The 14,227-nt window shown below is 34.1% G+C and overlaps 1 protein-coding gene across 3 annotated transcripts in view; it reads left to right on the forward strand.

The window, feature by feature from the left end:
- The window catches only part of pald1a (phosphatase domain containing paladin 1a), a 78,919-nt gene that overhangs the window by 25,364 nt on the left and 39,328 nt on the right, over positions 1 to 14,227 (forward strand). For all 3 annotated transcript variants that reach the window (XM_081392648.1, XM_081392650.1, XM_081392649.1), the window contains exons 4-12: positions 2,392 to 2,571; positions 4,181 to 4,345; positions 6,296 to 6,456; positions 6,813 to 6,888; positions 10,963 to 11,120; positions 12,156 to 12,252; positions 12,611 to 12,715; positions 13,608 to 13,703; positions 13,777 to 13,911. In XM_081392648.1, coding sequence (XP_081248774.1) covers positions 2,392 to 2,571; positions 4,181 to 4,345; positions 6,296 to 6,456; positions 6,813 to 6,888; positions 10,963 to 11,120; positions 12,156 to 12,252; positions 12,611 to 12,715; positions 13,608 to 13,703; positions 13,777 to 13,911 — 1,173 coding nt within the window. The remainder of the gene's footprint in view (positions 1 to 2,391; positions 2,572 to 4,180; positions 4,346 to 6,295; positions 6,457 to 6,812; positions 6,889 to 10,962; positions 11,121 to 12,155; positions 12,253 to 12,610; positions 12,716 to 13,607; positions 13,704 to 13,776; positions 13,912 to 14,227) is intronic.

The following is a 14,227-nucleotide window of genomic DNA, read 5'->3' on the forward strand; positions in this document are numbered from 1 at the left end:
TTAATAAAAGCTATAATAGTACCGCAGTGATACTAAATTAACACAGACAGCTATTTTATCACTGATTTATTTTTTAATTAAATGAATAAATTGAACAATTAAATGCAGTTAAAATTATAAAAACATATATAAATGTATATATATTCTTTTTTCCATTATTTATTTATATTTTTTTAATACAGTGAAGAGAATCAGGTTGGAAAATTTGCCTAATTGTCATTAGAGTCAATGTTCAGAAACTATTAATTATGATTATGTTTTGAACTAAGCTGTATAGCTTTGATTTGTGGTGTGTTTGTCATCAAACTTAAAACTGAAAACTTAAAAAATGCCATTATTTTATATGAAAAACCTAATAATTTATTGGGAAAATATTTTAACATGTCTTGTATATTTCTTTTGATTAGATCAGATATCATTTTAATCTGTAATATGCTCATGTTACAATGTACCTACCTATGGGGCATGTTGTCACATTTCACTTCCAATCTTTCGGGGTAAATCAAGAAATAAGTATACACTGTATTAATGAAACAAAACCAAATGATTGTACTAGACGTGTGTGTGTAATTAATGTGGGAAAAAATAAATTATCTGAGCTCAAAGTAGGTTTACAAAAACAGAGGTGCATTAATATGGTAATCATTACGCTTTGATAGTGAAGTACTTCACCGTGCCACCTCTTTGTCCACCCTTAACGTCACTTAATTTCCTTCAAAAATCCGGTGAATCCCGGGGTTTAGGAAGATGCTGGATGTGTCGTGGCGCGTCTCTGCAAACAGAGAGTGTAATTAATTACCGCTCTCGTTAGTCTTCACGAGACGTTTGCACCTCTCTCTGAAGGCTTTGAAGGAGACATGCGCTCCTTCTCTCTGTTTGCTCGTTAGTTTCTGTTTGCTGACGAGCCGATGATGAGTTTCGCTGCAAATCAACAGAAAACACAAAGTGTCCGACTTCTCAAACACTAGCCTTTGTTCCGCATCCGACTCGTTATTTGAGCTTCTTCCCGAGTTGAATGGTCCCGTTTTCTACATAATAAAGCAGTAATTAGTCATTTAGCAGAGACATTTATTAAAGCTGGGGATAATGCTGCATTTCTGTCATGTTATAAAGTCTCCAACTGTACAAATCTTTGTCAAACGTATTTATGAAAGCTTTGTTTCGTTATTATTTCTGTTAGTTACTATTTTTATTAATATTTTTGAATAAAATTGTATCTTAACATTTTCAGTTTTCATTTATTTTATTTTTTGTAATTTTAGGTGCTTTTGTCATTATTACTTTTTTACAATACTGTAAAAAAAAAGTTCATTTCAGTTTAATATTTCAGGTTTATTTTAACTAACAATGTTTTTAATAGTTTTAGTTTTAACTTATTTTAGTACTTCAACTTACAAAAAGGCGACAGTTTAAATTTTTGTAATTTTTTTAATCTAATATTTAGAATTTTTTATCATTTCAGCTTTAATTAACATTTTTATGTTTTTAATTTTATGTGCGTTTGTCTGTTTTTATATTACTGTTTAGTTTGACTTTTTTTTCCATTTCAGTTTTATATTTCTTTGGCTTTTTATTTTATTTTTAGGTTTATTTTAATGAGCAAAAAGCTTTTAATAGTTTTTAGTTTTAGCTTATTTTAGTGCTTCAACTTATTTCAGTCAGCATTTCTAATTTTCATTAAAGTTTTATATCCAATATTTGTATTTTATATTATTCATCTTTATTTCGATGAGCACATTTTTAAATGGTTTTAGTATTAATGAACGATAATAGTCCTGACCGTCATTTAAAAAGCACCCAAACGGCACGACTTCATCAGTTAAAGCTAGTTTTGTGGCTCATCTCGGTTTAATGTGTGTTATATGATTATAACCACTGTAAACTGATGCATGGGTTGAATGCAAAGTATGTCACTTTGGATAAAAGCATTTGCCAAATGCATAACTGCAAACATGACCAACAAATCTGCCCTTTTTGGCGTTATGAATGTTGCACTGAAATGAAAGCAACTCAACATGAATTTAATCTTGTTATTAAGTGACGTGAACCTGAATGAATTTCTCATGTTCATTAGTTTTATAGATAACATAAAGTGTTTATGTTTGTTAAGTGAACACGTTTGTTTTTGATTTAATTTCAGGTTTGTTTTAATTAACAAAAAGTGTTTAATAGTCTTAGTTTTAGCTAAATTCATTTTCAATTTACACTATTCATATTTTGAATGAACCTTTGGTAAAATTTTCAGTGTTCATTTTTTTCTTCTTTTTTGCATAGTGTTTTTTTATAACATAACGTTTTTGTTTTTTTACAAAGCGTGCCAAACACACATGCATGTGCAAAACATTTTAATTAAAAAATCTTCATCTGATCGTCCGCTCTGGTTGTTCTCAGGGCTCGTTCTTCATGGTGCAGGACGCGTTCAGTAAAGCTGATGTTCTCAGCACCACCGGCTCGTACGGCGCACCGAACTTCCGACGGATCAGAGACGGTTTCCCACTGTACGGCATGGGCCAGCCCAGCTTGGGTGGCTTCAAACGGGTCCTGCAGAATCTTCAGGCTCAAGGCCACCAGGTCAGTGTGTGTCGGTCTCCTGCCGATCCCTGTTGACCCTCCATTAACCCAAAGCGATGTGCAAATAATTCCGCTGATAAGGTGTTTGTCAAGTCATTTGTTAGAGATTAAATCTGTTGTTGATTCGCTTGATTGTTCAGGGAAATGCAATGCTGATTAAACTGACACTTTCAATTAAACTGTTGTTTGAATGTTATAGTTCGCACAAATTAGTTTAAATGGAGGTTATGCGTGTGTCGTCACCGTCAGTCGGAGTGTGTGCGGTCAGACACACACACACACACACACTGAGCGGCAGGATTGGTTTTCAGCCGCAAAAACACACAAAACACATCTAAAATGGGAAAGAGCTTTGAGATTGACTGTATAAATAGATTTGACAAGAAATCTGAGGTGTATTTTTACAGACAGACGAAAGCTACAGAACAGAGAAACAATGCAATTCATAGAAACAACTGGATCCAGGCAGAGAAAGCTGGATTTGCGGTTATCATTGTGTGTCGATATGCTGAATTTAGGGGTAAAATCATACCTAATATATTGTATTGTTATATATTGTATTTACAATTTTCATCAATTAAGTATTTAGCATTATATTCTGCTTAATTGGATGTTTTTAAATAAACACACATTGATTTAGACCTGTATAGTATTTATATAAAGCGTTCACTGGCAAATAAACTTTATGTATTTCCCTGGCGTGGAAATCAGGCTCATATAAATGTCAGGAAACATGATTCCTTCTGAATGTTAATATCCATGATCACTGGATCTTTGGTAAGTTGTGAGGAACATTATATCGAGTCCAACCTTTAGTCTAAACTGATAATCGTTTGTTTTACTCGTGTTTTCTCAGTTTCTCCTATTAAATCCAGTCACTCTCAGCTCTTCTGCCACTCAGTCCGGCGGAGAAGTGACGTCAGTGCATAACCTCTATAGACGAGAGATGCATTTGCAACGTTTTTATTCGGTGGAGAATATGCTAATCAATGACTTGAAGATAGTTAACTCCTCATAAGCTACATAAATTCATCAACTAACCGTTCAGAAACGTCCTGTTGCTCTACATGTTGTCACTTCTTCTTGAGTCTCTCCATCATTGTCCGAATCCAGTTTAAACATAAAGACAGAACAGTTTCTGACATTTTAGTGCGTGTCTGCGTGAGGGGATCGGAGCTTCTAACACACACACACACACACACACACACACACACACACACACACACACACACACACACACACACACACACACACACACACACACACACACACACACACACACACACACACACACACACACACACACACACACACACACACACACAAAGCTCCGCCCTCTGTGCCGGGATCAGCAGCTCATTTACATTTAAAGGGTAAGACATAAATCGGTGCGTTTTTGCTCACCTTCAAAAAGGGACAATTTTAACATGCTATAAAAAATAATCTGTGGGGTATTTTGAGCTAAAACTTCACACACACACTCTGGGGACATCAGAGACTTATTTGACATATTGTACGAATGGGCATTATAGCATTATACCAGAGACAAGAGCTGCATTTGCAAGGTTTTGATGTGGTGAGGTTTCCATGCTTCTGTCCCTTTGAGTAGGAGGTGATTTTCCTGTGTTTGCGCGAGGAGCCCGTGGTGTTCCTGCGCCTGGAGAGCGACTTCTTTCCCTACACGCCCCGGAGGAAGGAGAACCTCCACGAGAACCTGCACGACCTGGGGCGAGGGCTTTCCTCCGAGGACCTGGAGCTCACCATCAGGAGAGAGGTCAGAGAGCAATACAGGAGCGATGGGATCCAGCCAACAGAGAAATGATGTTTACCATTTATTTATTCTTAGAGAATAAAAACGCATAACTAATGAACAAGAACATGCATTTTGAACTGTCCTGAGATCATTTTAAATGTGATTGAGATTATTATTATTAAAGCAGTTGAATATACTATTTAGTAATGAAAAGAACAGTAAAATGTTTTCTGATTTCAGGATTAATTATAATTATATTGATTATAATAATTATTATTAAAGCAGTGAACTATACTTAATATTTTATACTTTTACTACCACTAATTATTATTATTATTTAAAGTTTTTTTGTTAATAAATGTATAATAAATTACATTTATTATTATTATTATTAAAGCAGTTAAAACTGTCACCGTCCCGTATACGGGACGCCTAACTTTACGTCCCTATATTACTATTTAATCCTAATCTAATTATGACAAACTATATATCGTTGGAAAGTTCTAAGACTCCTAAATAGATATTTAGGACTGTTTTTTTGTTATAAATTATGTAGGAACAGAAATAGATGAATTTATGACAAGAGTGCACCTCAAAAAATCTACGTAATAACAGGAGTTCTGACCTTCGTCACAAAAAGTTGATGCACACACTTTTAATAATTGATATGTTGGTTTTTATGCTAAAATTTCATTAGAAAATATATAATCTAGTATTTGTCAATAAAAAAATATAAAATAATATTATCTTCTAAAAAGTATAATATATATATTATCCTCTAAAATATTGTATTATATTTTTTTATCGCTTTTTTATTATATTACATATTTTATTAGTTATCATAAATAAGGTATCATTTGAAAGCTTATGATCTCAGAATTCATCCTGTGAAAACCGTTTTGAAATGGGACATTGTGTTACTATAGAAACGGTACTCTAAATTATTTAATCAGGCTCCTCCCCTTTTGGGCATCCTTATGTTTCATAATTTATGATCAAAATATTTTCTAATCTTGACAAAACACATTGTCAGAAAGGTCTGAGTCTCAAGGTTCCATATTTTGTGACAGAAGTGATATTTGGACAGAAATTTATTAATTTGTTATGGTAGAATGCATACAGTAAAATTCAATGGAATTCAATGACACCCGGTGGCTATTTTTGGTAATACGCCTAAACAAAATCTCTTGGGAACTTCATTTTTTGTGATATCAACTTCAAATTTGGAACACAACTTGGTTAGATATTTGGCTTTGATTTTATAATAATTTTTTTGTAAAACATATTTTGTAAAATATATATTTTATATAAAATAAAAATATTAAATAAATTATATTTTTACCTTTAAAACAAGACCAAACTTAGGTCTATACTCCAAAGCATTCTTGAATTACAACCATTTAAGCTTGAATAGTGCATTTTAATGTCCATTCTCAAAAAGGGGGGTGACAGCTAAGGGGTTAATTCTACTATTGAAGAAGAATAGTAAAAATAATATAAAAAAATAAATAATAATAATGATAATAGAAGAAATAATAATGATGATGATAATAAATAATGACAACAATCTTTTTTTGGAATTATTTATATTAAACATTTATAGGAAAATCAGTTAAATAAAGAAAAAGTCAAATAAAATCAAAGCAGTGAAACCCACATCCAGGAACACATCTTTTGTTGTTGTTATTGGACATAAAAAACATAAAACATGACATTTTAATCCTAAAAACAAAACTAGTTTAAATTGTGTAAATGTTCTTATTAAACGTATGAAACCAGCATGAACAGAACAATATAATTTCTAAGAATTTTGCACATTTCTCCCCTTTCTTCTTGTCATCGACCCAAATGCACGAATGCTCAAACCGTAATGCTCTCCTGTCATGTTTATAATAACTGCACCTCCAGAAATGTTCATGTGCCGATCATGTACAAGTTCTCATCTGAGAACGATGTGTTTTGTGCTTTTAGCTTCATGACTTCGCCAAACTGAACGACAACGTGTTCTACGTCTACAACGACATTGAGCATTTTAAAGGAGAACCGCAGAAGATCTGCATCGGCTGTGAAGAAGACATTCATGTGACAGAGGAGGTGTATCAGAGACCGCGCTTCACCATGCCTGCGTACAGGTACACACACACACACACACACACACACACACACACACACACACACACACACACACACACACACACACACGATTCACCATGCCTGCGTACAGGTACACACACACACACACACACACACACACACACACACACACACACACACACACACACACACACACACACACACACACACACACACACACACACACACGATTCACCATGCCTGCGTACAGGTACACACACACACACACGCGCTTCACCATGCCTGCGTACAGGTACACACACACACACACATGCTTCATGGGTTTGTGCTGGTGAATCCTCAACTTCACATGTAACGGCAGTATGTGATGATATGTGTGTGTGTGTGTGTTCAGGTATTACCGCCTGCCTCTGCCGATGGAGGGAGCGCCGCTGGAGGACGAGTTCGATGCGTTCGTTAATGTTCTACGGGTAAGAGATTCTCCTCTAATGAACCATGCTGACCTCTAACCTTTCTAATACTTGAGATATCATCTAAATCAATGGATTGGTCAGCGGATATCTGTGAATTATACTAATTAATAATAATAGTTATAATGTTTTCTGATCTCTTAAATGTATTATTATGGTTTTAGCTGGGGATTATACAGTTTAATATAATAATAATAATAATAATAATAATAATAATAGAAAAATGTAAATGTTTTCTGATCTCAGGATTTATTATAATTAATTATAATTATTATCAAAGCAGTGAATTGTACTATTTTATTAATAATAATAATAATAATAGTAAAAATATAAATAGTTTCTGATATCAGGATTAATTATAATTAAATGTTATTTATTTATTATTATTATTATTATAGCTGTGAATTATAAAGTTTAATAATAAAAAAATTCAAAGTAAAAATGTACGTTTTCTGATCTCAGAAGTAAGTATATTATATGAATTAATTATAATATTTATTAAAGCAGTGAATTATACTATTTAATACTACTACTACTACTACTACTACTACTACTAATAATAATAATACTACTAATAATAAATATTAGTATTTAATATTTTTATTTTTATTATTCAGCAATTATAATTATTTAATAATAATATTATTAATTTTCTTAATATTAATATTAAATATTAATGGCAAAGTCAAGTGTTCACGAATGTCCTCCAGGTAAGAGATTCTCCTGAAACGACCCGTCTTATCTCTGCGAGTCATATTTAGCTCTGACCTTTCTGATCGAGATATCATCTAAATCAGTGTATTGGTCAGCTGATGTCATGTGACGCGCATGTGTCTGTGCATCAGGGGAATTGTTTTCTTGTGATGCGGTCGGTTCAGTTCATGCCAGTCCAGCCACCGATGTGATTAAATCTTCCGAGGCGGTGGAATCTAAACACGTCAGATGCTTTAAAGTGCGTCCGGGCTGTAATATATAATGTGTTTAGATGGAAGGAAATGAGTTAATGGAATATTGTGGAGTCTGTAGATCATCAGAGAGCCTGAAGACAAACATGAGAAACTATTGTGTCCTTTCTTTCAAAACAGACCGTACTTACAAAAAGTTAATGTTAACCAAATGTGACCCTGGACCACAAAACCAGTCACATGGGTTTATGCAGATTTATGCATCATATGAAAGCTGAATGAATAATCTTTCCATTGATGTGGTTTGTTAGGATAGGACAATATTTGGTCGAGATACAACTATTGTAAATCTGGAATCTGAGGATGCAAAAAAATCTAAACATTGAGAAAATCTCCTTTAAAGTTGTGCATTTATGTTGGCGATTGTGCAGCATTCACTCACAGAAATACATGTTTTATATATTTACGGTAGGAAATGCACTAAATATCTTCATGGAACATGATCTTTACTGAATATCCTCATGATTTTTGGTATAAAAGAAAAAACGATAATTTTGACCCGTACATGGTCTTGTTGGCTATTGCCACAGATATACCCGTGCGACTCGAGACTGGTGACGTGATCCAGGGTCACATATTAAAAAACAGAAACTGTACATTATCCATTAACCCGAACAAGCCCGTTTATCAACTCCATAATCACAAATAGTACAAAAATAATCCTTCCCCCCCGACTGGGCTTATATTGAGTTTTACCATGGTAAATGTTTGCAAGTGCATCTGTGGTGGTGTGTGTGTGTCTGGTTAGAGCTCAGTGTGTGTGTTTGCAGTCATGTGACTGATGAATGACACTTCCTTCGTGTGTTTCCTGTTTCTCTGGTTTAAGAAGACAGAAGCTGAAGCCACAGATTTGTCATGTTGAAAGATTAGAAAGTAAAATGGCCACACGACACCACAGGCTGCGTGCACTTATGAGTTATGTCCTTGACGATGTTGTTTTTGTGCTTTAGAACAGTAATATTCTCCTCATATTCTCCATTGTTGCGGCTCCTCTCTTCCCAGTCTGTCAGTAACGCTCTGTTCACTTCCTGTCTCTATGAAGTCCCTCCTCCTGAAAAGCACACTGTGCTCTGATTGGTCGGATGGAGCAGTGTGTTGTGATTGGTCGAGCGCTTCGAGTGTGTTTGGGAAATGTCCCGCCCCTTACCATAACCGCCAGTTTAACACACTACTAACTAACTCAACCAGGCCCCGCCCCTTTATTCTGTGCATGAATTATTATAATGAGGAATATTGTGATGTGTTCGTTCCCGGAAGAAGCTCAAGACTACAATGGAGGCGTTTCAGGAGTTCAGAAACACTGACACTGATATAGAGAAGAACTCCCGAAACCTTTCTCATGCTCAAACACCAACATTACACACTCAAGAGAGATGAACATGGAGTAAAAGCAGAATAGTGGCTACAGAGGAGTAATTATTTGCACTTTTTTACCCTTTATACTGTGTGATAGGATGCATTCTTCCCATGCATATTCCCAAAAATGCTTCTAAAACGAGCGGTGTGTCTGTTTTGATGGATTTGTCTGGCGGCGAGGAATCAGTCATCTGAACTCCTGATCCTCGTGAACGTTCGCTATTTAAAGCCTCGTGTCAAACCTCAAGGCTCAAGTTATTTTAGCCCTGCCAATAGATTGATTCACAGGAAGCAGTTTAATAAAAGAAAGTTTTAGATTTCCCGACTCGCTTCAAGGCTGATCCGTGGAAGAGATCTCAACTCCATAGTTACTCCATATTAATGGAGATTCAGATTTAATTAGCCCGTTTCTAATCCGAAACAGACATTTTATAGCATTTCCAAAGGATATTAGACGGTATAGATATAAACAAGGTCAAGTCAACTTTATTTCTGCAGCGCTTTTACAATACAGATTATAGCAGCTTCACAGTAATAAACCGGAGTCAGTGATGCAAACTTCAAATATGAGAAATTCATGTCATTATTCAGATCAATTCAGTTAGTTTTGTTCTCAGCCAATAGCAGTCAAATCAGTAATATTGCTGATTATTAACTCTTTTAAACCTTTTAAAGGTTGCATAAATGTAAGTTTTTGTTTAAAACCTAAATAAATAAAACCTCAAGTCTCCCAAACTTTTTTTGACCTAAAATATTGATTTTGAAGATTTTAAGTTTATATTATATACTTGTAATTAGATTGTTACATTTCAAATACTCCTAATCAGACTACAGTTACACTTTTATTGATTACATGATTGATTAATATCCACAAAACGGCAGTAAATTATTCATGATTTATTGATTCTACCTAATTTTACTTTTTTATCTTTTAAATTTCCCCTTTAAAAACAGCATTTATAAAAATTCATAAAGGATATATTTACACAGAAAATTGAGAGGCCACAGCATAAACAAATAAAATGTAATCTTTTCTTGTTTTGCAACACTTTTTTAAATAAATAAATAAATACATACATACATAAATTATTTTGATTGTACATCTGTTGTTTAATTAATTATTACTTTACTCTAATTATTGATAATAAATAATTATTACTTGAGTAAAAAACATATCTTTTCATCAATTTATGAACTTGCATAGTTTTTTATTTTATTTTTTATTTTATATCAATATGGTACAAGATTATCCTATTCAAATCTATGTGATATTTCAAAAGTAAACTAAAAGTAATCAAAAAGTAGTTAGTTTACATCACCTTAAATGTGTGACATAATAGCTTGTTACTACAGTTTTCATTATTTAATTTGTATTCAGTAATTCGGACTGAATCTGTGGAGATGTGGGTGGTCGGGCATCTCTAGTGTTGTTTGATTGGTTTAAATCCAATGCCGACAGATCTGCATAAGCTTAATTTCAATGTGTTATCTGATTCCAGTTCAGGATCTCCACAGTTTCAAGTGTGCAATCTTAGTGTTGTTTTCGATGCTCGGTTGACATTTGATGCCCATATTAAAACGAATTTTTTTCCTTAGACCTTCTCTCTTCTTGCCCAGTGCAAAAAGGCTTGTAAAGAGTACAGTGCATTGCATGGCGAGCCTTTATTACGATACACATGCAATGCACTGCACTCTGGTGTCCTGGATAAATGCATTAAGAAACTGCGATATAACTGCGATCTCTCTCTGTCAGGAGAATCCGTCTCTGTCCTTGAGTCGCGATGCATCTCAGCCTCTTCCAGCGCTGTTGTTCAGCTGTCAGGTGGGAGTCGGACGCACTAATCTGGGATTAATCCTGGGATCACTGGTGATGATGCATCTGACACAGGCGTCACCGGAGCCAGCAACACCGTAAGACCCCCAACACACTCCTAGAATACTGATACACACACTCCTAGAATACTGATACACACACTGTCCTTCAGTTAGAATGCGGTCAGTACAATTTTTTTGCTTTTCTTTTGCCTAGGCTACATTTATTTGATTTGAAAAATGTATTCTTTACAATTATTATTATTAAAAAAAAAAAGTTTTACAATTGAAAATAGCTGTGAAATATATATATATATATATATATATATATATATATATATATATATATATATATATATATATATATATATATATATATATATATATATATATATTAGTCAAGTCACCTTTATTTATACAGTGCTTTTTACAACACAGATTGTTTCAAAGCAGAGATAACAGGAAAATAATGCAACAAAGTTTGTTTCCAGAAGAAAATAGCATCATAGTCCAGTTTAAGTAAGTTCAGTGATGGTTCATTTTTGTTGTAAAAAAGTTTAATTAAATTAAATTTAATTTAGTTCATTTATATATATATTGCTGCTCTGGAGAAAACCGTGATGTCATCATCAGTTCTCATATAATGGTGTCAAATGCAGGCAGATCAATAATATTGTTGAATATTAAATTTAATTAAAGTAATTTAATCCCTTTTCAGCATCATTACTCCAGTCTTCAGTGTCACATGATCCTTCAGAAATCAGTCTAATATGATGATTTGATGATCAAGAAACATTTATGATTATTATCAGTGTTAAAAACAGTTAATATTTTTGTGGAAACTGTGACACCTTTTAATTTTTTCAGGATTCTTTTTGATGAATAGAGAATAAAAAAGCACTGTTTATTTGAAATAGTATCTTTTGTAACATTATAAATGTCTTTACTGTCACTTTTGATCAATTTAATGCATACTTGCTGAATAAAAGTATCAATTGCTTTTAAAATAATAGTCTCACTGACCTCATATTTTCAATGAGAGTGCTTTCATGATCATTCTTTTGCATGAATGTTTAATAAAAATGTGTGTTTGCTGCCGAAACGTTTAATGTCAAAGATGTCACGTGTTCATAGATCTGAAGAGGACGTGACGAACAAACCCAAAGTGCAGTTTCAGGTCATTCAGACCCTCATCAGTAAACTGCCTAAAGGTCAAGAGGTCATGGAAGAGGTTTGTGTTCAATCTAACATTCTTTAAGACATAAATCCCATCATGATATGATCACACTTTAGATTAGGGTCCAAATCTCACTATTAACTACGACTTTTGCCTCAATAAACTCCTAATTACTGTTAGTAAGGTAGTTGTTAAGTTTAGGTATTGGGTGATTAAAGGATTTAGAATATAATAATGCATTAATGTGTGCTTTATAAGTACTAATAAACAGCTAATATCTTAGTAATATGCATGATAATAAGGAACTAGTTAATAGTGAGATTTGGACCCTAAACTAAAGTGTGAATCAGCTTAAAGGTGGTACAAAAATGATTAATTTGAGCAAAATATGATTATTTATGATGTGTTTCAGGTGAACCGTGCCATAGACCTGTGCTCCGAGATGCACGACATTCGAGAGGCCATTTATGAGAACAAACACAAGCTGGAGGGAATCGGGGAGGACTATCAGATCCAGGTGAGACTCAGTGTGCATGCAATGATGGAAAGGTGCATATTTTACATTGTCCACTTTCTCTAGAATTAAATACGTTTATTTTTATTTTTTGACTACCTGTTTTGACTACCTGTCAAAAGTGTGGAATAATAAAGAAAAATTATCACAGTTTTCACAAAAATATGATGCAAGCACAACTGGTTTTAACATTGACACTGTTTCTTGAGCAGCAAATCATCATATTAAAATGATTAGTTAATTTTTTGACTATACACAAGCCAAAATGAGGACATGAAATCACGAATGAAATCATATTAGAGTGATTTCTGAAGGATCATGTGACTCTAAAGACTGGAGTAATGATGCTGAAAATTCAGCTTTGATCACAGGAATAAATTACAGCTTACAAAATATTCTCATATAAAACAATTGTAACAATATTTCACATTTTTACTGTATTTTTGATCAAATAAATGCAACCTTGATAAAATCTTTATTATTCCAAACTAATGTAAATGCATCTTTTTCATGTGAAATACTGTACGCTTCATAGTGCAATGAAATGTTTTATTGGAAAACTCCTCGTTATATGAGCCCTGAATCTGGCAGCAATTCATTACTCTTGTCAGGCTTCATTACACAGACTGTGTGTGTGTGTGTGTGAGAGATGTTTAAGGCTTCTTAACAAAGACTCTTTATCCCGCAGCGTATCAACTGTGCCGATTCTGTCCGTTTCTTGGGATTCTTCCTCTCTGGAGAAACTGAAATCTGTTGTACTGAGCTTAGATACTCCGTTTCCTCCAGCTAGTCTTGTGTAAAGATCACTTGTGTGTGGATCCAGCTGGAAACACACGGCAGATTTACGGCCTACAGCTGAACAGATTGTAAATAAAGTGTGTCTGTGTGTTTTTAGGGAAGCAGCACTAAAGATTACTTCCTCCATCGAACTCTACAGAGTCTAGAGCGATATTTCTACCTGATCGTCTTTAACGCTTACCTACATGAACAGGTACAGTGTGTTTCCAAATGAGTGTTTTAAGGGGCATTATTCGTGTTTCTAATGTTTCTCCTCTCTGTTGTAGTATCCGCTGGCGTTCGCGTGTAGTTTCAGCCAATGGTTGTGCTCTAACGCCTGGATGTACCGCCTCCTCTCCTGCATGAACCAATCAGAGCTCAGAGCGCCAGCTGACCTGCTCACCAAAGGAGCTCGAGTTCTGGTGAGGAAAACTGAAATTAAACTGTTGGATTAAATCACTGCTTTTCTGAATGTATACAGAATGCACTCAATGTGCAACGTTAGGAAATTAAAGCGAGACACTACAGGTGAATTGGGTAAAGTTTTAAAATATTAGATATCACCATGAAACTTCCTTAGCTGATTACTTACACAAGTATATTAAAAAAATGTATTACAAGTTTTAGAAATTTGTATTTTTAATTATGCAAATTAGCCATTATCTCATTAAATATGCACGATTTTGCATATATTTTCGGTAAATAGATCTGAACATATGATAAAGCCAGGTGCAAAAT

The sequence above is a fragment of the Scardinius erythrophthalmus genome (genome assembly GCF_964197995.2).
Source record: "Scardinius erythrophthalmus genome assembly, chromosome: 18".
NCBI classification, from domain to species: domain Eukaryota; kingdom Metazoa; phylum Chordata; class Actinopteri; order Cypriniformes; family Leuciscidae; genus Scardinius; species Scardinius erythrophthalmus.